Source organism: Doryrhamphus excisus, chromosome 2 (genome assembly GCF_030265055.1).
Source record: "Doryrhamphus excisus isolate RoL2022-K1 chromosome 2, RoL_Dexc_1.0, whole genome shotgun sequence".
Taxonomy (NCBI): Eukaryota; Metazoa; Chordata; class Actinopteri; order Syngnathiformes; family Syngnathidae; genus Doryrhamphus; species Doryrhamphus excisus.
In genome coordinates, this window is record NC_080467.1 from 29,568,459 (window position 1) to 29,595,778 (window position 27,320).

At 38.4% G+C, this 27,320-nt stretch overlaps 1 protein-coding gene across 2 annotated transcripts; it reads right to left on the minus strand.

Moving 5' to 3' along the window:
• Positions 1-8,370: 8,370 nt before the first annotated feature.
• On the minus strand, positions 8,371-26,133 carry vegfba (vascular endothelial growth factor Ba). Of its 2 annotated transcripts, XM_058060099.1 has the most exons (9): positions 25,301-26,133; positions 20,977-21,180; positions 20,860-20,902; positions 20,572-20,768; positions 20,436-20,509; positions 20,322-20,357; positions 15,714-15,785; positions 11,437-11,616; positions 8,371-11,236 (listed from the first exon to the last, which is right to left on the minus strand). In XM_058060099.1, the coding sequence occupies exons 1-9, from the start codon at positions 25,376-25,378 to the stop codon at positions 11,215-11,217; spliced, it is 906 nt and encodes a 301-aa protein (XP_057916082.1). In that variant the 5' UTR covers positions 25,379-26,133; the 3' UTR covers positions 8,371-11,214. The 2 variants fall into 2 exon arrangements, with proteins under 2 accessions (XP_057916082.1, XP_057916090.1); XM_058060107.1 differs by lacking the exon at positions 20,977-21,180 and having other exon boundaries at positions 8,598-11,236; positions 25,301-26,066.
• Positions 26,134-27,320: the final 1,187 nt, after the last annotated feature.

Genomic DNA, 27,320 nt, shown 5'->3' on the forward strand with positions numbered 1-27,320 from the left:
TATTGCTAGCATGCTAAATTTAACATGGGAACCTTTTTTTGACATTTTCTTAAGTATTCCACACACAGACACTTAGCTCAGCCATGCTGGCTTGCATGTTAACGTTAGCATTGTTAGCATACTAATGTTGCATTGTAGCGTTTTTGACATTTTCACAAGTAGAGACTTACAGAAACACATAGTGCTATCATTCTAACGGGTCGCATGCTAATGCTAGCATTGCTAGCATGCTAACATTGTTGTAGCATTTTTAGGCATTTTTGTAGTCTTAACATTGGCAGACACTTAGCGATGTCATGCTAGGTTTAGCATACTAACTTTAGCATTGCTAACACTTTTTAATCTATTTTTTAGAAACCTATATAAATACAGGTGTTAGCATGTTATTGCTAGCATGCCAAATTTAACATGGCAGCATTTTTTTTTACATTTTCTTAAGTATTCCACACACAGACACTTACCTCAACCATGCTGGCTTGCATGTTAACGTTAGCATTGTTAGCATACTAATGTTGCATTGTAGTGTTTTTGACATTTTAAACAAGTAGAGACTTACAGAAACACATATTGCTATCATTTTAGTGGGTAGCATGCCAATGCTAGCATGCTAACATTGTTGTAGCATTTTTAGCCATTTTTGTAGTTTTGACATGGCAGACACATAGCAATGTCATGCTATGTTTAGCTAACTTTAGCATGGCTAACACCACCATAGTTGCTTTTTATCTATTTTTAGAAACCTATGTAAACACAGGTGTTAGCATGTTATTGCTAGCATGCTAAATTTAACATGGCAGCATTTTTTTTACATTTTATTAAGTATTCCACACGCAGACACTTACCTCAACCATGCTGGCTTGCATGTTAACGTTAGCATTGTTAGCATACTAATGTTGCATTGTAGTGTTTTGGACATTTTTATAAGTAGAGACTTATCTAAACACTTAGCGCTACCATGCTAGGTATATCCGTTTTAATTTTGGCGTGTTTCCTCGCAGTTTTTGTTGGACTTTGCCTCTTCTGCTTGGACATTCATGTCGTTTCTGCTCATTTGTTTTTTCTTCTTCATCCATTTCTTCTGCTCGTTATTTTTGCTACGTATTTGTTAACCGAAAATAAGCCGACTTTGTGGGAGCACACAAAGCAACACAACACCAGATTTCATCTGCGAAACAGACTCGGGGAAATCTCATTTCATTTCCCCAATCCCGGTTGGCGGACCGTGAGAGCTCAAGGTTGATGTCCTTCATCGGACCGTGACAGATGAGGCCCGTGTTTATGTTGGGAGATAATGCTGGTAGTTTGCTCTGCAAATGACCAAAAAAAAAACCCAAAAAAAAAACAGTGTCCTTTGTGTTTTCACGCTGGACGGCAAACACGCTCGCTCGCTTTCCTGTTTGCTTTGCAGAAAAACAGCTCATACATCCGTACTGTTATCGTATATCGTCGTTGCATAAACTTCATTTGTCTTTTCGTTTTGGTGTCCCGAGTGCTGATAGCATCAGACAACAACACACACTCACGGGGCAGATAAGAGTTCAGTACCTGCTTGGACACAGCTGCTGCTACAAAAAGAGGGAGGAAACCACGGCGGGAGTATGCTAGCAAAACCAAAACAGCAGCGGTGGAAAAATACAGGAAGACAAACGGTCGGGACGATCGATGAAACGAGAGGAAGACTGGCAAAGTGATACGAACGTCAAGGTCACTACGAGAAAGGTCACACGATGAATTAGACATGAGGTTGCAGTACGAGAAAAGAGAAGATTTCGGGAGACATCTCGTCTTCTTGGGTGACGCATGACTCAGTCGCTCGTCTGATTCATCTTGATGCTAAATATAGTCGTGGCACCATGATGATGACGGATGGCTCGGCAGCAGCAGCGTCTCTTTCGCCGCTACGCCGCGTCCTCGCCATCATCATTAAGAACAATTAGCGGTGCATTCTTGTTCATCCCGTAGCGGCCTACGAGAGCTTCTTCCTGCGGGGGTCACTTCGTGGAAAAGGGAAGGATGTCGCTTTGATAATAACTTATGAATATTGCATCTCAGCTTTGTCACATAATTGAAGGAGAAAAAAGATCATTATTGCTATCAACTTCAATTTTTCTGTTTTTTTTTTTTCCCCAAATTTTCCAAATATTTCAATTTTCTTCTTAAATAATTTTTATCGCTTTTCTTTGAAATATTATGACTTTACTCCCATAATATTCTACATTTTCGCCCACACTAATTTCCCCAAAATAAAAACTTTAATTGTTTTTTTTTCCTAATATTATCACTTAAAAAAATATAATTATTAAATTAAATTAAAAAAAAAAAAAAAAAAATATTTCAAGTCCATGCTACTAAAATTTTTTCTTCCTAATATGATCACTTTATTCTCATAAAATTGCAAATTTTGTTCAATAATTTGACGTCGTTCCCTTTAAAATTACACCTTTTTTCCATTTCTGATGTCTTCTCGTACATTTTTATCTTGCCATTTTTTCCTCGTAATATTACGATAATATTTTGACTTTATTCTCGTAACATTCTAATTTTTTCTCACAACCTAAGTTTCCAAAAATTGATTGCTATTATTATTTTAAAAAAATCCACTTGTTTAATTATTTCAACTTTATGTTACCACACAATGTTATTTTGCTATTTTCCCTCATAATATTATGACTTTATTCTCATAAAATTTACTTTTTTCTTTTAATATCCTGACTTTAGCTGTGTTTTTTTTTTTACATTTTTATCGCTTTTCTTTGAAATATTATGACATTACTCCCATAATATTCTACATTTTTCCCCACCCTAATTTCCCCAAAATTAAACTTTAATTGTTTTTTTCTCCTAATATTATCACTTTAAAAATTAAATTATTAAATTAAATTAAAAATAATAAAAAAAAATTATAAAATATTTCAAGTCCATGCTACTAAAATGACATTTTTTCTTCCTAATATGATCACTTTATTCTCATAAAATTGCAAATTTTGTTCAATAATTTGACGTCGTTCCCTTTAAAATTACACCTTTTTTCCATTTCTGATGTCTTCTCGTACATTTTTATCTCGCCATTTTTTCCTCGTAATATTACGATAATATTTTGACTTTATTCTCGTAACATTCTAATTTTTTCTCACAACCTAAGTTTCCAAAAATTGATTGCTATTATTATTTAAAAAAAAAATCCACTTGTTTAATTATTTCAACTTTATGTTACCACACAATGTTATTTTGCTATTTTCCCCTCATAATATTATGACTTTATTCTCATAAAATTTACTTTTTTCTTTTAATATCCTGACTTTAGCTGTGTTTTTTTTTACATTTTTATCGCTTTTCTTTGAAATATTATGACTTTACTCCCATAATATTCTACATTTTTCCCCACCCTAATTTCCCCAAAATTAAACTTTAATTGTTTTTTTCTCCTAATATTATCACGTTAAAAATTAAATTATTAAATTAAATTAAAAATAATAAAAAAAAATTATAAAATATTTCAAGTCCATGCTACTAAAATGACATTTTTTCTTCCTAATATGATCACTTTATTCTCATAAAATTGCAAATTTTGTTCAATAATTTGACGTCGTTCCCTTTAAAATGACACCTTTTTTCCATTTCTGATGTCTTCTCGTACATTTTTATCTCGCCATTTTTTCCTCGTAATATTACGATAATATTTTGACTTTATTCTCGTAACATTCTAATTTTTTCTCACAACCTAAGTTTCCAAAAATTGATTGCTATTATTATTTAAAAAAAAAAATCCACTTGTTTAATTATTTCAACTTTATGTTACCACACAATGTTATTTTGCTATTTTCCCTCATAATATTATGACTTTATTCTCATAAAATTTACTTTTTTCTTTTAATATCCTGACTTTAGCTGTGTTTTTTTTTACATTTTTATCGCTTTTCTTTGAAATATTATGACTTTACTCCCATAATATTCTACATTTTTCCCCACCCTAATTTCCCCAAAATTAAACTTTAATTGTTTTTTTTCTCCTAATATTATCACTTTAAAAATTAAATTATTAAATTAAATTAAAAATAATAAAAAAAAATATAAAATATTTCAAGTCCATGCTACTAAAATGACATTTTTTCTTCCTAATATGATCACTTTATTCTCATAAAATTGCAAATTTTGTTCAATAATTTGACGTCGTTCCCTTTAAAATGACACCTTTTTTCCATTTCTGATGTCTTCTCGTACATTTTTATCTCGCCATTTTTTCCTCGTAATATTACGATAATATTTTGACTTTATTCTCGTAACATTCTAATTTTTTCTCACAACCTAAGTTTCCAAAAATTGATTGCTATTATTATTTTAAAAAAAAATCCACTTGTTTAATTATTTCAACTTTATGTTACCACACAATGTTATTTTGCTATTTTCCCTCATAATATTATGACTTTATTCTCATAAAATTTACTTTTTTCTTTTAATATCCTGACTTTAGCTGTGTTTTTTTTTACATTTTTATCGCTTTTCTTTGAAATATTATGACTTTACTCCCATAATATTCTACATTTTTCCCCACCCTAATTTCCCCAAAATTAAACTTTAATTGTTTTTTTCTCCTAATATTATCACTTTAAAAATTAAATTATTAAATTAAATTAAAAATAATAAAAAAAAATATAAAATATTTCAAGTCCATGCTACTAAAATGACATTTTTTCTTCCTAATATGATCACTTTATTCTCATAAAATTGCAAATTTTGTTCAATAATTTGACGTCGTTCCCTTTAAAATGACACCTTTTTTCCATTTCTGATGTCTTCTCGTACATTTTTATCTCGCCATTTTTTCCTCGTAATATTACGATAATATTTTGACTTTATTCTCGTAACATTCTAATTTTTTCTCACAACCTAAGTTTCCAAAAATTGATTGCTATTATTATTTTTAAAAAAAATCCACTTGTTTAATTATTTCAACTTTATGTTACCACACAATGTTATTTTGCTATTTTCCCTCATAATATTATGACTTTATTCTCATAAAATTTACTTTTTTCTTTTAATATTCTGACTTTAGCTGTGTTTTTTTTTTTTTACATTTTTATCACTTTTTTTTTTAACTATTATGACTTTACTCCCATAATATTCTACATTTTTCCCCACCCTAATTTACCCAAAATTAAACTTTAATTGTTTTTTTCTCCTAATATTATCACTTAATTTTTTTTTATATTTCAAGTCCATGCTACTAATATGACATTATTTTTTCTCACAACCTAAGTTTCCAAAAATGGATTACTATTATGACAAAAAAAAATACTTGTTTAATTATTTCAACTTTATGTTACTAACACAACGTTATTTTCCTTTGTAATATTATGACTTTATTCTCATTAAATTAAAATAAACTTTTTTCTTTTAATATCCTGACTTTAGCTGTGTTTTTTTTTTTTTACATTTTTATCACTTTTCTTTGAACTATTATGACTTTACTCCCATAATATTCTACATTTTCCCCACCCTAATTTCCCCAAAATTAAACTTTTCACAAAAAAATTACTTGTTTAATTATTTCAACTTTATGTTACTACACGACGTTATTTTGCTATTTTCTCTCATAATATTATGACTTTATTCTCATTAAATTTACTTTTTTCTTTTAATATTCTGACTTTAGCTGTGTTTTTTTTTTTACATTTTTCCAACTTTCTGTTTAACCTTTCTTTTAATAATATAATAATAAGACTTTATTCCCTTAATATTTTGATATTTTTATTTATTTATTTATATTTTTATGATATTTATTCATTTTATTTTATTTTATTTATATTTATTTATTTATTTATTTTTGTTTATTTATTTTTATAATTTTTTAAAAGATGAATAGACATACTTCCATGTCCAAAATGTATTTTAGAGGAATTTATTTAGGCCTTTTATATTGAAAATGAGGAAGAACTAATATATGCATACAAGTGATGCATGACTCAACAGCGCCTCTACCGGTCAAAGCCAAGCATCGCACCCCAATCTGCCATCCAGGACAGATTCAGCAGCAATTTTCAAACGGTTCTACATAATAAAACTACGTGAAACTACATGAATAAAACAAATAAAGTTCGAGCGTGTGTTTGTCCTCCGGCAGCTTCTGCCTCGACAGACGAGATAAGAGAAAAACGGGGAAAAATATTGTGTTTGAAAACACATTCCCAAAAGCGTGTTTTCCTTCCTTTACGCGGGACGGGATGGAACGGGACGGGACGGGATGGAGGAAAATAAGCCAGAGCTTTGTATGAAAAATAAGAGCTTTAATAATAACATCTGTAACACGGTGCATGGATCAATTCCGATACATTTGACGCGGTACACTCGGTTTGCCGTGTTCCAGTGGCTTTTATACACTCGACTAAGACAACATCAACCTGCAAAGATGTCCTCGAAGGGCACAAATGGTGTAGCAGCAAAACACAGACGACACGTTCGAGTCCGAGGAATGTCAGAGACGTCGGGACGCTAGAGCCGAGGAAGGAGCCGCTACGGTAGAGGACGCGTGACGCGGGACGGAGATATATATCGCTACGGATGTTCCGATACAGGACAGACGGGACAATATTACGGTATGTCCCAAGATGGCGGCCGTGCTGGAAGCGCCAGAGTAGACGTACGGTTGACTTACGTAGACGGCGTGTGCGTTACGAACCCGAACTAAAGTGCGATCTGGATACGATCATCACGAATATACATAAGCAGAACAAAACGCTACATTTACTGTGTGTGTGTGTGTGTGTGTTACGTTGTTACATTGTTACAAGTGGAAGAGTTCAAACCAGGGGTGTCCAAAGTGTGGCCCCGGGGCCATTTACTAACATTTAAAAAGAATCAACAACGGTTAAATTGGAAAAAAGCGGCCCTTTTACAAGAATAAACATCTTTCTTTTTAATTTATTTTAATTGTATTTAATTTTAATTAAATTTAATTAAAATTTAATTAAATAAATTTAATTAAATTTAATTAAAATTTAATTAAATAAATTTAATTAAAATTTAATTAAATAAATTTAATTAAAATTTAATTAAATAAATTTTAATTAAAATAAATAAATTTAATTAAAATACTTTTTTGGGGCATATTCTTCTTCTCATATTCTTGCAACATTAGAACTTGTTTCACAATTAAAAAAATACAATTTCATTAATTTATGTCTCATATTATGGCATAAAAAAAGGCCTTAATATTTCAACTTTATGCTACTAAAAATGACATTATTGTGTACCACAATGTTATCACATAATTATTGTAAAATAATGGCTTTTTTCATATTAGATTACATGATTTTTGTGTAATATTTGGATTTTCTTCTTGTAAAATTACAGCTGAGTTTAATTTTTTTTTAAATATTCTGAATATTTATATTTTTTTCTCATATAATATTTGCCACTGTTTTATTAGGGGCACTTGGTACATTCTTTAAAAAAAAAATACAAGACAGAAAAGAGCCATAATTTGACAAGAATAAATGAGAAATATGAAGAGTCATCAAATAATGAGAAATAATTCAATTTCTATTATTTTTTTTTACATAAATTTGATTTATTTTTTTCTGTCTCGCCAGAATTTCTTGGAATATTTTGACTTCTTTTTTGTCAAACTACAACTATTTATGTTCCAATTATTTCAACTTTCCCCTTGCAAATGTTTTTCTGGTAATTACGACTATTTTATTTATAATATTTTGACTTTATTCGTAGAATTTTTTCTGCAAGCCGATTGTCCCGAAATGTTATAATTCTAGCTTGATGCTACTAAAATGACATAATGACATAATAACATAATTAGCGTGATATTATTATGGTAAAATTCAGACCTTTTGTGGTTAGATGACGCCATTTTTTTGTTGGAATAGTTTGGGTTTTTTTTATTTCTGTTGCTTTTTTTCCCCATAACTATTTCATCTTCTGGTAATATTTGGACAATATTCTTGTCACATTACTACTTTTTTTCCCGTGATCTAATTTTCTGCCTAAATTGAAATTTATTTTTGCTATTTTGCTAACTTTATGCTGCTAAAATTTGTATTCTTTGTCATGACATTACGACGTCATTGTGTTAAAATGACTGCTTTTTGTGTGTTTCTTGTTTGCTACGGGCCGCAGTTTGGACACCCCTGCTTTGGAGGTTCTCTAGAGGGGGCGGGGGGGGGGGGGACCTTGTGTTCTTTCCCGGATTACGGATGTAGACGGAACGTAAACTACTAGAGAGGTAGCGATGGAAGCGTCATAAATAGTTTATGCTAGCGCGCCGAGCGTTTATTAGCAGACTGTTGTTGAACCCTGGCTGGTGGTGGGTGGGTGGGTGGATGGGGGGGGGGGGGGGGGGGTTAGCACTGAATCCCGTGTATACCGCAGGGACAAAATGTGACTGGTTAAAAAAAAAAAAAAAATGGAGCACATGACACAGTCGGAAAAAAAAAAATACAGAGAAAGAAAAGAGGTTTTAACTCCCTGACCTGCGCCATTATGCTTCTCGGGGGGGTTGGGGGGGGGGCGGCCCGCCGCGTCGACGCAACTCCGGCGTTTTTTTTGCCTCGTCTCGGCTCGAAGCGGCGGATTCCTTCCCGTCCTCAAAGAAAACAACACTGATTATAATACGTATATATGGCCTTTAAATTCTATACATTTACCCCCCCCCCCCCCCTCCGGTTCCTAGTGATGTGTGGCGCTTTATTCAGACGCATTACATGTTCGCTTTTTATAAAATATATCAAATTGAGGCTTATATTTTCACCAAAAAAGTGCAGTAATATAAAAAAAAAAGATGGCTACCTGCTGATTTCACATTGCTTGTGTGAGTGTGTGTGTGTTCCTGCTGCTTTAAGTGTGAATACAAGTGTGTGTGTGTGTGAAGGGGGGGGGGGGGGGTTGCAGAGCAGTGGACGGACGCCAGACCTCATTATTGTCATTCTTCTCACTCGCCCCCCAAAAAGAGAGGCAGTGCGAGCGGACGGCTTTCAATATGTGGGGCGAGCAGAGGAAAAGATGGGAGACAAAAAAAAAAAAAAAAGAGCCCAAATTAAAACAAATGGCGCTCATGCGCCTCTGAATGAGGGGGCGCCGAGGATAACCCATATGGGTCTTTCAGACCTCCCTTAAAACCCCACCCCCCCCCCCCCCTCTCGGGACCACACAGATACGTACATTCAGCATCGCTTATACCAGGGGTGCTCATTAAGTCGATCGCGAGCTACCGGTCGATCGCTGGTCGATGGCGGCGTGACATTAAAAAAATATCATCCCAGCATCAATGCCGTCACTTGATTGACATACACGGCAGCCATTCAGATGACAACTGAATGTTGCCCTTCGGGCGACCAATCAAATCAAACGACGTCTCTAAGTATAATATTTCAAGTTTCTAATCACTTTCTAATCGTTTTTTCTACAAAAGTCATTAAATTGTTGTATTCTGGTGCTAAACCACGCTAAAGTTTCACATCATCAAATTTGGGATGGCAAAAAAAAATTAATTTTTGTCAAACTATAACTATTTATGTTCCAATTATTTCAACTTTCCTCTTGCAAATGTTTTTCTGGTAATTATGGCTATTTTATTTATAATATTTTGACTTTATTCGTAGAATTTTTTCCGCAAGCCGATTGTCCCGAAATGTTATACTTCTAGCTTGATGCTACTAAAATGACATAATGACATAATAACATAATTAGTGTGATATTATTATGGTAAAATTCAGACCTTTTTGTGGTTAGATGACGCCATTTTTTTGTTGGGATAGTTTTTTTTTTTCCATTTCTGTTGCTTTTTTCCCATAACTATTTCATCTTCTGGTAATATTTGGACAATATTCTTGTCACATTACTACTTTTTTTCCCGTGACCTAATTTTCTGCCTAAATTGAAATTTATTTTTGCTATTTTGCTAACTTTATGCTGCTAAAATCTTTATTTTTTGTCATGACTTTATGACGTCATTGTGTTAAAATGACTGCTTTTTGTGTGTTTCTTGTTTGCTACGGGCCGCAGTTTGGACACCCCTGCTTTGGAGGTTCTCTAGAGGGGGCGGGGGGGGGGGGGACCTTGTGTTCTTTCCCGGATTACGCATTTTACGCATTTCCCGCATTTCCCGCATTAAGTGCAGCAGAACTTACGATGTCAGCCTATCATCCATCCCCGTTACTTGATTGACATACAGGACAACCAGTCAGATGACAACTGAATTTTGACCTTTAGGTCACCGCTCATGCGTAAACAACGATGCAAAGTGCTAAGCTAGTCGGCGAATTGCGTTAGATTTTAAAGCCCTCGCTAAAGTTTATGGTCACTAAAATGAGTGAAGGAGCTGGACCAAGTAAAAAGGCAAAAACTGGACCAAGTAAAAAGGCAAAAACTGGACCAAGTAAAAAGGCAAAAACTGGACCAAGTAAAAAGGCAAAAAACATATCACTTCCATACGGATATGGAATATTATACGGATATTATGATACGGATATTATCCATGACTGATAAACATTTGGAAGTGTGCTTGAGGCTGGCTATCAGCAGCTACTGTCCGGACTATGCATCCCTGGCTGGTTCAATTCAGTGCAAGTCATCAAAGTAAACTCAGGTAATTACAAAAAATGTTAATAGTTAATTATGTGTGTTTTGCAATATTGGCTCATTTGGTTATGTAAGGTACATCAACATACATTGTACGTACAAATAATCCTCAATACATTTGAAAATAAATAGATGTTTTGCATTTTTGTAGTGGGTAGCTCATTTTGACTCGGTCATTTTTAAAAGTAGCTCGCATGCTGAAAAAGTGTGAGCACCCCTGGTTTATACCGACTCCGAATGACATTCCGAGCGCATATCCTATATATCCCGTATGGCGTCTCTGAGTATTTCGATCCTACACACACACACACACACACACAGGCCTCGACACGAACCATCTGTATGTTGCGCTTCCATACGTAGATATCGTCCCGTTACAAGAGAGTCCAAAGAGGCTCCATCGGGAATGTTTATATCCGTAAATCAGCGTTTTTCCCAAGCGGACAAGTCCGTGCACGTGTGTACTGTACATGTGAGACCACAGAAACACACACACACACACCCACACGTGTGTACATACATGATCTACGTAGGTCTAGGATGGCTACACTGGTGGCTCGGCTAGAAAGCGACTACAAGGTGGCGTGCTGTGCGCTCATACTTCCTGTTGGGAGGCGGAGGTCGTTAGGTCCTCACGGCATCACACCTGAAAGGATAGAGAGAAACAGAGAGAGAGAGAGAGAGAAGAGGTCATGTCAAACTTCCGAAAAACATCCTGAGGCTCAAAAAAGTGGTAGACTAAAAAAAAAAAAAAAAAAAAAAAAAAATGGTGGTTTTAATTTTGATTTCCTGGTTTTGCTCCCAAAAACGTCCCGGCGCTTTTTCCAAGACTCCGTCCGTACCAACCTGCAACGGTGAGAATCCAACCTCCTGTCTTTCCTGCCGCAGCTCTCGGCCGTGACGGTGCAGAGACAGCGACAAGACCCGGCATCCAACGCCCGATTTCGCCCTCTGCAGGGTCGACAGGAAGGCCGCGTGGACGGCGAAGAAGGGGGGCTGGTGGGTCGGGATGAGAGGACGGGGGTCCTGGAAAAGAAGGGTTGGATCATGTGTTTAGAGTGTGGGAAGAATTCTTGGCAAACACTAGTAGCGTAGCCCCCCTAAAATAGGCTTCAGCCCCCCTAAAATGTTCTTAAGCCCCCCTAAATAATTTGATATTTTTAATTGATTTTTTTAAATTGATTTTTTTACAAAAAAATCTAAATTTTAAGGTGGAACTGAAGCCCCCCTAAAATAGGCTTCAGTCCCCCTAAAATGTTATTAAGCCCCCCTAAATAATTTGATTTTTTTTATTGAATTTTTTTGACAAAAAAAATCTTTGACAAATTTTAGGGGGAACTGAAGTCCCCCTAAAATGTTCTTAAGCCCCCCTAAATAATTTGATATTTTTATTGATTTTTTTAACAACAAAAATCTCAATTTTAGGGGGCACTGAACCCCCCTAAAATAGGCTTCAGTCCCCCTAAAATGTTATTAAGCCCCCTAAATAATTTGATATTTTTTATTGATTTTTAACATTTTTTTATTGATTTTTTTGACAAAAAAAATCTCTGACAAATTTTAGGGGGAACTGAAGTCCCCCTAAAATAGGCTTCAGCCCCCCTAAATAATTTGATATTTTTTATTGATTTTTTTACAACAAAAATCTAAATTTTAGGGGGAACTGAACCCCCCTAAAATAGGCTTCAGTCCCCCTAAAATGTTATTAAGCCCCCCTAAATAATTTGATATTTTTTATTGATTTTTAACATTTTTTTATTGATTTTTTTTGACAAAAAAAATCTCTGACAAATTTTAGGGGGAACTGAAGTCCCCCTAAAATAGGCTTCAGCCCCCCTAAATAATTTGATATTTTTTATTGATTTTTAACATTTTTTTATTGATTTTTTTTACAACAAAAATCTAAATTTTAGGGGGAACTGAACCCCCCTAAAATAGGCTTCAGTCCCCCTAAAATGTTATTAAGTCCCCCTAAATAATTTGATATTTTTTATTGATATTTAACATTTTTTTATTGATTTTTTTTTGACAAAAAAAATCTCTGACAAATTTTAGGGGGCACTGAAGTCCCTCTAAAATAGGCTTCAGCCCCCCTAAATAATTTGATATTTTTTATTGATTTAAAAAAAAATTATTGAATTTTTTTTTGACAAAAAAAATCTTTGACAAATTTTAGGGGGCACTGAAGTCCCTCTAAAATAGGCTTCATCCCCCCTAAATAATTTGATATTTTTTATAGATTTTTAACATTTTTTTTTATTGAATTTTTTTTGACAAAAAAAAATCTTTGACAAATTTTAGGGGGCACTGTAGTCCCTCTAAAATAGGCTTCAGCCCCCCTAAATAATTTGATTTTTTAAATAGATTTTTTACATTTTTTTTATTGAATTTTTTTTACAAATAAAATCTCTGACAAATTTTAGGGGGAACTGAAGCCCCCCTAAAATGTTCTTACTACTTTTTCCTCTGAATATTTTGACTTTATTATTACTATTTATTTTATTTATATATATATATATTATATATTATAATATAAATACTATACTATAGTAATACTACTATAATATAAATACCATGACATGACTACTAGAACATGACTACGACCAGGAGAACCAGAGTATAGAGGGGGAAGAGGCACCTGCTGTGGCCCAGCAAGGTGCACTGTATTCGGGCACGCGCTCCGAGCAGCTGGTGGGCCGCCATGGAGGTCATGAAATTTTTTTGCACTTTTAATGCGGCATGGTGCTGGCTATCAAGGGGGGTGATAAGGGTAAAAGGTACTTATACGACATGGAAAAAATACAATAATAATAATAATAATAATAATAATAATAAATTTGGTGGCATCAATGATGGAAACAGACTCTAACATCATTGTTTGCATTTTTATCCAGATTTGCACCAGACTAGCTTCTTCTTCAGCACCTCCATTTACTTGTGCTGGGTTTTGTACTCGCGTCTTCCCAGGAGGCGGGCGAATAATGAAGTTACTTAATGAGGCAGAGAGAAGCCATCTTTGTTCGGGCCCCCGATGACCACGCCTGCCGCTGGCACGGACAGAGAAGGTGGCATTTGGGAGCAAATGACACAGATTTCACCCCTGCTGGAGCTTGAATAAAGCCTCTTCTGGGTGATGGATGGGTGCTGAGGGGACATCACACCCAAACGGACCCCCCCCTACTGACCCCATGGGGCCCGGATATGACTGACAGCCAAAAGGTGCGCTAGTTCTTTTATGCTGTCATGGGAAACACGCGCACTCGCTAATCACACCTGTCAATCTCCCGTCACCGGAGTCGCAAGTTCTTAACACCTCTTCCCACGCACGCGCTCCGATCTTCACTGGCTAAATGTACTGCAAAAAAGGCCAGTAAGGATAATTCATAATGGCGCCTACAGCAAACATACTAACTCCTTATTTGTAAAATGACAAATACTTCAACTTGCTGATATAGTTCATCTTCAAACAGCTAAAATAATGCATAAGGCTAAAAATAACCAATTAGCTAAAAATATCATCCAATACTTCTCTACAAGAGAGGAGAAATATGATCTCAGGGAAGAAGTACATTTGAAACACTTCTATGCTAGGACTACGTTAAAAAGAAAATTTTAATCAAAATTAAAATGTAAAAAAAACCTTAAATGATATTAGGAAAGCAGGAAGTGAAAAAATGTAACAGTTACTGATTGTAAAAATTAAAATTAAAATTAAAATTAAAATTAAAATTAAAATTAAAATTAAAATTAAAATTAAAATTAAAATTAAAATTAAAATTAAAATTAAAATTAAAATTAAAATTAAAATTAAAATTAAAATTAAAATTAAAATTTAAATTTAAATTTAAATTTAAAACTTAAATTATATTAGGAAAGCAGGAAGTGTACAAATGTAACAGTTACTGATTGTAAAATTTAAAATTACAATAAAAAATGGAAAAAGAAATATTAAAAAAAAATTAAATTATTAGGAAAGCAGGAAGTGAACAAATGTAACAGTAACTGATTGTAAAAAACGAAATTAAAATTAAAATAAAATGAAAAAATGTAAAAAAAATTAATAAAAAAAACTTAAATTATATTAGGAAAGCAGGAAGTGAACAAATGTAATAGTTACTCATTGTAAAAATTAAAATTAAAATTAAAATTAAAATTAAAATTAAAATTAAAATTAAAAAATTAAAATTAAAATTAAAATTAAAATTAAAATTAAAATTAAAATTAAAATTAAAATTAAAATTAAAATTAAAATTAAAATTAAAATTAAAATTAAAATTAAAATTAAAATTGGAAAGCAGGAAGTGAACACATGTGACAGTGACTGATTGTAAAAATTAAAATTGAAATTAAAATTAATAAAAAAAACAAATGATATTAGGAAAGCAGGAAGTGAACAAATGTAACAGTGACTGATTGTAAAAATTAAAATTGAAATTAAAATTAATTTTAAAAAACCTAAATGATATTAGGAAAGCAGGAAGTGAACAAATGTAAGAGTTAGTGATTGTAAAAGTACCAGATGGAGGGGTAGGATTTAATAAGCTTTGCTTCTTCCTACTCCTTTTGGACATGTGGAACTGGGAACTGATTATGGGATGCACTCAATTGGAATCTGATGCATGTTCACATGAAATTAAACCATTACCATTACCATTACCATTACCATTACCATTACCATTACCATTACCATTACCATTACCATTACCATTACCATTACGTTCACACCTCCAGCCCACTAAAACGCAGCACGCATGTTTATATTATCTGTTTATAATCTGTCGTTATCGGTTGTCGTCATCGTCATCATCGCACTTGACAAAAAACGCTGTGGGGTGTTAAACGTGGCCACAAAGGCGCATTATGTTCCTCTGACTGTATCCCGACCACAAAGATCTCTTTGAGGCCCGAGTAGCACACAGAGGTGAGTGAGCATGTGTGTGTGTGTGTGTGTGTGTGTGTGTGTGTGTGTGTGTGTCAGACCTTGACTAATGCGTCTGTAAAGGAAATCCAAATAAGTGTGTCAAATAACGAAGACCAGATAGCCTCGTGTAAACAGCGGCATCAGTAGAATATACATCGCATATTCAAAAAAAATAAATAGATGAAATTGATATTTGACATACGCTCTTCTGGACGCTGACATCGTCTTCTTTCCTCTCCTCTTCTTCTTGCCTCTTGTTGCCGCGTGATTGGGCCTGGGAACGTCAAAGGAAGATTTTATTCATCATCATCGTTATTATTATTATATTATTATTATTATTATTATTATTATTGTTATTATATTATATTATATTATATTATATTATATTATATTATATTATATTATATTATATTATATTATATAATAATAATAATAATAATTATTATTATTATTATTATAATAACAATAATAATAATATAATAATAATTCAATGGAACAATAATATAATAATAATAATAATAATAATAATAATAATAATAATTATTATTATTATTATTATTATTATTATTATTATTATTATTATTATTATTATTATTATTATTATTATTATTATTATTATATTATTATTGTTATTATTATTATTATTATTTAATAATTATTAATCATCGGACTGACCGGAATATAAGACCCAAATTCGGAAAAATATGAATAATAATAATATAATAATAATAATATAATAATAATAATAATTCAATGGAACAATAATATAATAATAATAATAATAATAATAATAATAATAATAATAATAATAATAATTATTATTATTATTATTATTATTATTATTATTATTATTATTATTATTATTATTTAATAATTATTAATCATCGGACTGACCGGAATATAAGACCCAAATTCGGAAAAATATGAATAAAATAAAAAAATGATGCTTCATTGATTAACATTAGGCACACAGGTGTGAGTGACAGGAAGAAAAGCTCGCTTGGGCCACCCGCTGCTTTGCATGGACTTTACATTTCTCATCAAAATTTCAAAAGCAGTTGAAAAAATGTCGAGAACGTATGTTTCCATCTCCTGGATCTTCTAGCAGAGCTTCAAAAGAGTCAACTTGTTCCTCTGGAAGAAGTCCTTGACCACACAGACCAGGGCCTTCAGTCACGAGCAACGCCGTTTGACGCCCCTGCACCACCTGAAGCTCCATTGTTCCACTGATTGAAGGATGATGATGATGGTGGAGAACATCTCAGATGGGATCTCCTTGTGGAAGCCATCAGGACCATCCAAGGGAGAAGACAACCTTCTTCCACCTTTCAATGTCCCATTTTTGGTGCTCCTCTGCTAATTCCCACCCCCCAAATTGAACCCGGCACTGGTACCACCCTTCGTTGGGGCCCAGGATGGTCCAAAAGAGAAGCTTGTTCCTCTGGAAGAAGTTCTTGGTGAAAGTGTTGAAGAGCCAGTCATGACCACGCAGACCATTTCCACATAGCCGGCTACCGTTTGACGCCCCTGCACCACCTGAAGCTCCATTGTTCCATTCAAAGATGATGAGGGTGGAGAACATGATTGAAGGATGATGATGGTGGTGGATAACATCTCAGGTGGGATCTCCTTGTGGAAGCCATCAGGACCATCCAGGGAGAAGACGACCTTTCAATGTCCCATTTTTGGTGCTCCTCTGCTAATTCCGGCTCCCGTTTGACGCCCCTGCACCACCTGAAGCTCCACTGTTCCATTGAAGGATCATGAGGGTGGTGGAGAACATCTCAGGTGGGATCTTCTTGTCATGCCAGTAATGTAGAAAGCCATCAGGACCCTCAAGGGAGAAGACGACCTTCTTCCACCTTTCAATGTCCCATGTTTGGTGCTCCTCTGCTAATTCCCACCACCCCCAAATTGGACCCGGCACTGGTACCACCCTTCATTGGGGCCCAGGATGGTCCCGTGTCTTTGCTCGGGATGTTCTGGAGAAGTTAGAAATGACTCTCAACTCTCAGCTCAACAATTTGTCAGGTTCAACAGTGTAAAAATGTTCATCCAAATGGAGGGTAAGGTGACTATAGGGGTGCTTTTTTATGCCTGCGGGTCTCTAATGTGTTCAAGATCATATTCAGAAAGTCAACCAGGGTTCCTACGCCCGGAACGAGGAACATATGTAAATATTTGTGGCGTGTAAACAAGCTATGCAACGTTATCATGATGTACTCTTGTTGTCGTCGTCGTCGTCGGGGGCAACGGCGGCGACGGCGGCGGCGACGCAGCTTTAATAGACGCTGATGGATGCGTGACTGAGCCCCATCATGTGTGAGCACATGGCCGGGGCCAGATAACATCATCGCTATGGTGACAACAGGATGCGGGCTGCCCCCGGGGGATGGGGGCGGGGGGGCAGTTAGCGACACAGATGCTAACTCCATGACACACACACACACACACACAGAGATGTCGAACATTACACAGAAGGACTAATTGTACCACACGTGTGGAACTTGAACGCGTCGTTACGGCGCGGTATGACGCACGGAGGAGTCAAAGGACTCGCACATCAAACCCCCCCAGACCGAGTCACTTAACAAAAACCTACAGTGTATACACACACATACGCCACGCTCATACGTTGGAATTCTTTATTTATGTCCACATCCAAACAGGAAGCACGGCCGCATAAATACGATGATGGCGTGCTCGGTTCCTACGTGGCGACGCGCCGGCGTTTACACGCGCCGACGCAAAGCTGCCGTCATCACTTCCTGTGATGCTGGATTCAATCCACCCGGGTCTGCAGCTGTATCGTTTCATACAAACCGTATGAAACATTTGAATGGAGCCGGTACACCCCTGCTGGTTCTCAACTGCTGGGTTGAGACCCAAAAGCGGGTCACGGATCTATCTGTTCCGGGGCGGGTTGCAGACGGAATCAAAAGTTCGATCGCAACGGCACGATGTTGCAATGTGGTCATTTCATTCTAATGCGTTACACTCTTTCCGCACTGTGTGTGTATGCTAGCGGCCCCGCCTCCACCCAAACTGACAAAAGGTCTCACTCCGTTCATGCGGTTGTTTTATGAAAGTGTAAGCATTGAATACGACTCGGTGGAAAATTCACTTGTCACGGTCGGGTCTGGAACAAAATAAATGTGATAAACGAGGGCTGCGCGGTGGTCGAGTGGTTAGCGAGTTCAATTCCCACCATCTCTGTGTGGAGTTTGCATGTTCTCCCCGTGCATGCGTGGCTTTTCTCCGGGTACTCCGGTTTCCTCCCACATTCCAAAAACATGCTAGGTTAGTTAGCCAAAAGGTATGAATGTGAGTGTGAATGGTTGTTTGTCTATATGTGCCCTGTGATTGGCTGGCCACCAGTCCAGGTTTTTTTTTTGTTTTTTTTTTTTTAGTGCAGCTGCCAGGTGAGGCGTCTTTGTCTTAAACTACACACTCTCAGATATTTGTGCAGCGTTTTTCTGTCCTTGTTAGACCCAGTTTGTGCCAATCCGAATGAATATATAATCGGTATTCCCGGGGGTGGAATATTCCTTTCTCCAAATCCGATTGAGGTATCTTGTACCCGCTCAAACGGAAAGTTGTCAGGGTGCGCTATGGTTCACTATGGTACCCATTATGTCATTGTATGGTCATATCAGCTTGTACTTCGGTATGTCACAAAAAAATAAAAAAAATTAAATAAATAAATTAATAAATAAATTAATAAATAAAATAAATGTTAAAAATGTACATCCTTCTTTAAAAATCATCTGCTTAATTTTCATTGTTTGTAAAACGCATGAAAAATAGTTTTTCTTTGGAAAACAAATACATTTGCGAGTGATCCCAAACTAATCCCAAACCCAAATATTCCAATTGCATTCGCTTTATTTGCTCAAACGGAAATAATGTAACCTTTGTATACACCTCATTCCCAAAGAAAAGTGGCATTCCGAATGAATATATAATGGGATTCCCGGGGGTGGAATATTTCTTTCCCCAAATCCGATTGAGGTATCTAGTTGTCAGGGTGCGCAATGTTTCACTATGTACTTGTACTTTGCTATGTAACAAAAAAATTAATAAAATAATAAATAATAAATAAATAAAATAAATTTTAAAAATGTACATCCTTCTTTGAAAATTATCTGATTAATTTTCATTGTTTGTAAAACGCATGAAAAATTGTTTTTCTTTGTAAAACAAATACATTTGTGAGTGATCCCAAACTTTTGAGCGGTAGTGTATACATGGACCCAAATATTCCAATTGCATTCGCTTTATTTGCTCAAACGGAAATAATGTAACCTTTGTATACACCTCATTCCCAAAGAAAAGTGGCATTCCGAATGAATATATAATGGGATTCCCGGGGGTGGAATATTCCTTTCCCCAATCCGATTGAGGTATCTTGTATCCGCTCAAACAGAAAGTTGTCAGGGTTCACTATGGTACCCATTATGTCATTGTATGGTCATATCACCTTGTGACAAAAAAAAAAAAAAAAAATCGAAAATTAATTAATTAATTAATTAAATAAATTTTAAAAATGTACATCCTTCTTTGAAAATTATCTGATAAATTTTCATTGTTTGTAAAATGCACGAAAAATTGTTTTTCTTTGGAAAACAAATACATTTGCAAGTGATCCCAAGCTTTTAAGCAGTAGTGTTCATATACGGCATACATTACGTCTGACAAGTGCAGAATCGCAGTGTAAGAAATACACAAATGGGTAAAAAAAAAAAAAAAAAAAAGGCGGCCTGTGCTACTTCGGAGACACGAGTAGAGACGTGATAAAGCGATCGATTACCTTGTCGTTGGTGTCGGTTGGAACGCTGCTTTTATTCTGAAAAAAACAAAAACCCTGTAAAGATGCTGTAATATATTTGAATTGTGTGTGTGTTTGTGTGTGAGTTTTTCTTACCGGCACTCACACTGGCTGTGCTCCACGAAGGGCAACTCGATGAGCTCGTGCTTCATGAAGGAAGTCCTCATCAGCTACACACACACACACACGGTGAAGACCAGCTCCAACGTGGATATCAACGATATTATTCTACCTCCATCGTGACCGTGCGCGTGAGCGACGGAACGCACTCCATGGCCTCGTCCGCGCAGCATCCTCCGCATCGCCGTACCGCCACGCAGGAGGGCACGAAAAGGTGATGCGTCTCCCCCGGCAACTCCCGCCAAACCTCCGCCAAGGTTTCTCGGGGCTCGCAGCCGCTCCGCGAGTACACCTCCAACCACCGTCGCACTGAGGGGAGACGCCAAGCGACACGTTATTAGCGGACAGTCGGGGGACCGGGACGGGGGGCGGTTATGTCGGGGGAAGTATGTCCACGCACCTTCTCTGGATTTGGACGGCTCCGTGGGTCGCCAGTGAGCCAGCTGGCGGGAGAGAAATAGTCAATTAATTAACTTCACGCTAATGAATAACAATACTACAGTATACATGTACATACATAGTAAACCTGGATAGTAGTCTGTGTACTCCTTAGTAGAGTATTTGAGTCAACACAGCCATCTTTGTCTCCATGGCTGGCAACGCAGTCGGTAGGCCTCACGGCTTTTATCCATCCCGCTCTGTATCGACTCGTCATCCTAAAAGTCTGTTTGGGCTCGTCATCGTGTTGGAACGCTGCCAGGCGGCCCACTTTCCCCCCCCCCTGCCGAGGGAGGGGAGGGGGGGGGATCACGCTTTGTTTCAGCACTCATGCAGCCCCCCCACCCAGCGCCACCGAGCACAGCCCAGAGGGAATGCGGCTCTTCTCTCATTCAGTGTGGAAGTGGTAGTTTTTTTGGTTCTTCGTCACACCCGTTTTAAAGACTTTAGAATAAGTTTAGAATAACCGCAGAGGCTAGCTCGATAGCTGGTTACGCTAGCGGCCCTGCGGTGATCCTGTGGATTGCGCAATGTCACGTAAATAAATAGAATTTCTGTGTTTTAACCAGAAAAATATTCACTTTTATATTAATATTGAATACGACTGCATGAATTCGCTTAGCGCAGTTGGGTGTGGAACCAATTAACCGTGATAAATGAGGGATTCGTTTATGCAGCAAGGGATGCAAGCTGTACACTGACTACTCTAAAATGTTGTTTATTCTCTGTGGTATTGTCCCATGAGAATATATATACATACACAAACATTTATAGAACAAAAAAAAACAAACAACAATGCTAGACTGGTTTCATGATGGCCACAGTTTGACCCCGGAACAGACTATTTGTATTATTACTATTATTATGTGTTATGCATTATGGTGTGTTTCAGGGATGTGTGACACACAATGTAGTCGTTCATGACGCGGGAGGGGCGCCCCCACATTTTAACTCTGACACACACTAAAGTCCAATTGTGTGTGTGTGTGTGTGTGTTTGTATGTGTGTGTTTGCATATGTGTGTGTGTGTGTGTGTGAAAAGAACCAAGGCCACTAGCAAGGGAATGTAGACTTTGTTCAGTCGAACCCCTTTAAACAGTTCCACCCCCTTTTACACACACACACACACACACACACACGTTAAAATGACTATCTTTGTCTGACACTATGCTATGCCCCCCCCCCCCAACCCCCCGAGGGGGGGGGGGGGTGCCACAGAAAGGCACCTCTAGTAAGAGAAGTGTGACATTTGTTTTTACTAGTTTCTATTCCATTTCTGGCAAAATTCACCAAATGGTGGCGCTGTCACTCAACGCCAAAGCTTGACCCCCCCCCCAACCATAAGTGTCCCCCCCAATAACATTTGGACTTTGTTCCCAAAATATGTTAATTTATTATTATTATTTGTTAATATAATGACTTCTCCACAACCTTATTTTCGAAAATATGCAAATTTATTCTTTGTTTTATTATTAATATTAAAGAATTAATTCTGAAAAATATTATTAATTTCTAACATTTATACTTTATTTTAGTAAATTTTTTGTTTTTGTTAATTTTCTTGTTTAGTTGTTTTTTTTTTAACGTGGTTAATTGGTTGCATTCTACACTTAAGAAGCCAAAAATGTACCACTTCCACACAGAATAGGAGGAGAAGCATTAAATACGCACACAGGATTTATTCCTGTATTTATTTATTCTATTTTCTTATATCTCCTATGTTGCCATGTTTGTTTTTAAATTATTAATAATTAAATTTTTTTAATAATTTTAAATGATTTTAGTGGAGAGCTCTATCTGGAGTTTGTGTAGCAGTTTGCACCCCCAGCCTACAGGGGGCGCCAGAAAGTGCTTGTGGGTAGTCCGGCCTCATGAATGAGTAAAAGAGAGCAGCTCTAGCAGCTGGATGCCCCCCCCTGCGTCTGCCCGTCTGCTACACAAGAAAAAAAACACGATGGCCTGGTTGCGTTTGAGTGCGAGTTGAAGATGAGTTCACGTGTCGCCTCAATCGCCAAACGAGGAAAAAAAGAATCTTTTCAAGGACAAACGGCGTCTCGTCAATAAATGATACCCCCCCCCCCCGTCTGTCATCTGCGTGGTTTGACTTTGACATCAGCGCTCGATAAACAAGCCTTTCTTTGTATTTTGGTTACACAACCAGGAATTACAATCACATTAGCGGTTGCCAGATCGTAGGAAAACCCTCCTTTCCTACACCGCTAGTTAGCTAGCGTTTTTAGCGATTACATATCCGGATATTACCAGTTTTTAACAATGGGAAAATAAGCCAGCAGGATTGATAGAAGGTTAAGATGAAACATTGACAAATTGTTGGACTCGTAAAGTTGAATTGTAAAATTGAACCAATGTTGTAATTTGAAGCAATGGACACAGGGACCATCGAGACGCGTGGGGACGGACACAGGACGCAGGGACCATCCAGACGCGTTGGGATGGATCATTGAGATGTGTTGAGATGGACACAGGGACCGCTGAGACACGTCGGGGACCCTCAAGATGGACGTAGGGACCATCGAGACGCGTCGGGATGTACACATGGACCACGAGATGCGTCAGGACGGACGCAGGGACCATCGAGACGCGTCGGAATGGACCATTGAGACGTGTAGGAACGGACACAGGGACCATTGAGACGCGTTGGGATGGACCATCGAGACGCGTCGGGATGGACACAGGGACCATCAAGACATGTCGGGATGGACACAGGGACCATCAAGATGGACACAGGGACCACCAAGACGCGTCTGGACGGACACAGGGACAATCGAGACACGTCGGGATGGCCACAGGGACCACCGAGACGCATCAGGATGGACACAGGGACCATCAAGACATGTCGAGATGGACGGAGGGACCATCAAGATGGACACAGGGACCACCAATACGCGTCTGGATGGACACAGGGACCACCAATACGCGTCTGGATGGACACAGGGACCACCGAGACGTGTCGGGACGGACCATCGAGACGCGTCGGGATGGACACAGGGACCATCGAGACGCGTCGGGATGGACACAGGGACCATCGAGACGCGTCGGGATGGACACAGGGACCATCGAGACGCGTCGGGATGGACACAGGGACCATCGAGACGCGTCGGGATGGACACAGGGACCATCGAGACGCGTCGGGATGGACACAGGGACCATCGAGACGCGTCGGGTTGGACACAGGGACCATCGAGACACGTCGGGTTGGACGCAGGGACCATCGAGACGCGTCGTGTTGGACGCAGGGACCATCGAGACGCGTCGGAACGGAACATCGAAAAGTGTCGAGATGGACACGGACCATCGAGACGCGTCGGGTTGGACACAGGGACCATGGAGACGCGTCGGGTTGGACACAGGGACGATGGAGACGCGTCGGGTTGGACACAGGGACCATGGAGACACGTCGGGTTGGACACAGGGACCATCGAGACGCCTCGGGATGGACGCAGGGACCACCGAGAGGCGTCGGGACGGACGCAGGGACCACCAAGAGGCGTCGGGACGGACGCAGGGACCACCGAGACATGTCGGGACGGATGCAGGGACAATCAAGATGGACGCAGGGACCACCAATGTGAGTCCGGATCGACACAGGGACCATCGAGACTTGTCGGGATGGACGGATGGACCATTGAGACGCGTCGGGACGGACGCAGGGACCATCGCGACTCATCGGGATGGACGGACGGACCATAGAGACGGACACAACAACCATCAAGACATGTTGGGACGGACACAGGGACCACGGAGACACGTTGGGACGGACACAGGGACCATCGAGACGCATTGGGATGGACACAGGGACCATCCAGATGCGTCGGGATGGAACATTGAGAAGTGTCGGGATGGACACAGGGACCACCAAGACGCGTCGGGATGGACGAATGGACCATGGAGACGCGTCGGGACGGACGCAGGGACCATCGAGACTCGTCAGGATGGATGGATGGACCATAGAGACGGACACAACAACCATCAAGACATGTCGGGACGGACACAGGGACCACGGAGACACGTTGGGACGGACACAGGGACCACCGAGACGCATTGGGATGGACACAGGGACCACCAAGACGCGTCGGGATGGACGAATGGACCATGGAGACGGACACAACAACGATCAAGACATGTTGGGACGGACACAGGACCAGAGAGACATGTCAGGACGGACACAGGACCACGGAGACACGTTGGGACGGACACAGGGACCATCGAGACGCGTCAAAGGTGCCATCTGATGGTGCGTTTGCCCACCAGGATGACGTCCCCAAAGCTCGCCGACCAGCTGATGCCAGTGGCGGCCAATGCGAGGACAGCGATCATGAAAGGCGCTTTAGAGGTCACGCAGGCATGCACACGAAGACACGGACACGGTACAGACTACATACCTTGGCGTGGGAGCTGGGAATTCTGGTGAGCAGCAGGAATTGAAACATTCCTAGAATAACTTGGAGCATAATCCCCATTGTGCGCAGGAGTCCAAGGGCCGGGTAAAAAAAAAATATATATTTATCTTTTTTTGGACAGATGCAAAGATGTCTCCGTGTCCTCCGTCACCGATCAAAGACGCTCAATGCCGGCTTTCACTCGCCAGTCTCCGCTCCAGGGTGGCATCTTCATCCCAAGTTGAAACGGGCATCAAACTCTCACGTTATCCGCCTCTCAATGACAGACTCCATGTCCGCTCCAAAATGGTGATGATCACAAAGGAGGACTTGGTCAAACTTTACTTGACGGACGCCGTCCGAAGGATCACACGAAGCGGATCCGCGACGTGCGTTCTCCCCTCCGGACGGACCTTCGAATCCTCCGGGATTGAAATAAAAGGATGCTGCTCATGTAGATAGATCCACCGCGTATGACAGGAAGGGAGGGAGGGGGGGCGACACTGCCGCATATTCCTGCTCCGAGCTCGGTCACAGTGTCTCCATGCCGCCGCTCCGGCGGAGCACGTCACCTTCCTCCGCCAGCAGGCTCATCGTATAGGAAAGACCTCCTGGAAAGCGGCAAAGGGCACGCAGGAAAGAGAGGCAGGGAGGGGGGGGGGCTCTCATAGTGGCGGAGGGGGCTTTGCCAAAAGAGACAGAAGGTGTTGTTGGTTAGCGAGCGGTCTTCATTCGGAGCTTTTTTTTTTTTTTGCCCTTGAGACGCACGCAGCGCGGAAGAAGAAGAAGAAGCGTTATTGCGCAGCTCCGCAACTTTGTTCCGAAACGGGACGCCCGGAGCAGGGGGTACACTGCGTACAGGTGCCGCTGACCCCCCCACCTCCATCCCCCTCAGCAGGGGTCACAGCATGCATGCATGCCCCCCCCCCCCCCCATGCCAAAGGGGAGCTGCCATGAGGTCACGTCCGGATATTGGGTGGGGGGGTCCAAAGTCTGGCCTGGGGGCCGTGTGTGGCACCAAAAAAAAGCCAAAATTTCACCTTTCACCTTCCAAAAAATTCATTGAAAAAAATATAATAAAATAACAAAAAAAGGGAAAATCTGCAGTAATTTTACACGCATAAAGTCAAAATATTCCTAAACAAAAGTTGGAATATCACAAAAAAAATTAAGTTTTAAGCAAATATCATATTTTTGGAGTCATAATATTATGAAAAAAAAGTTGCCATTAAAAAAATAGGTTGCAGAAAAAACATATAATGTTATGAAAATGAAGTGAAAATATTATGGCAACATTCATAATGACAATAATTTTTTTATATTAGTACAAGACTAATATATAGACTAATATCTAAACAAAACTGTAATTGCAAAAACAAGTTGAAAAACAGAAAAAAACAAATTTTATGAGAAAAAAGTCACCTTCTAATGAGAAAAAAATGAGAATAAATGATGAAAAATATGAATAGTCATTTTGGTAACACAGAGATGGAAAAAAATGGTTACAGTGTTGCAAGCATAAAGTCAAAATATGGAAATAAAGTAAAAAATGATTAGAAGAACTGACTGAAAAAAAACAGGTGGAATTTTAGGAGTATAATAAAGTAAAAAAAAAAAGTCATATTGTAATAAGAAAGTTACCAGCATGATACCTGGAAAATGTCATTTCAGCAGCAATGACTGGAAATCTGAAAAAAAAATTATTAAGTCATAATATTATGAAAAACAATAATAAAATGAGGTTAGGGAAAAAGTTACATTATGGCAAGAAAATTATGTTTATTATGTGAATAAAGTCATCAAATCTACCTTTTATTCATCATTTCCATGTTTTCTGCACGCCAAACTCGAATTTTCATCTTTCTGGAAACGTTGACTGGATGGCCATGATTTTTTTATGACTGTGGTTTGAGTCAGCCAATCCCAGGGCACATACAGACAAACAACCATTCACACTCACATTCATACCTATGGACAATTTGGAGTTGGCTAATTAACCTAGCATGTTTTTGGAATGGGGGAG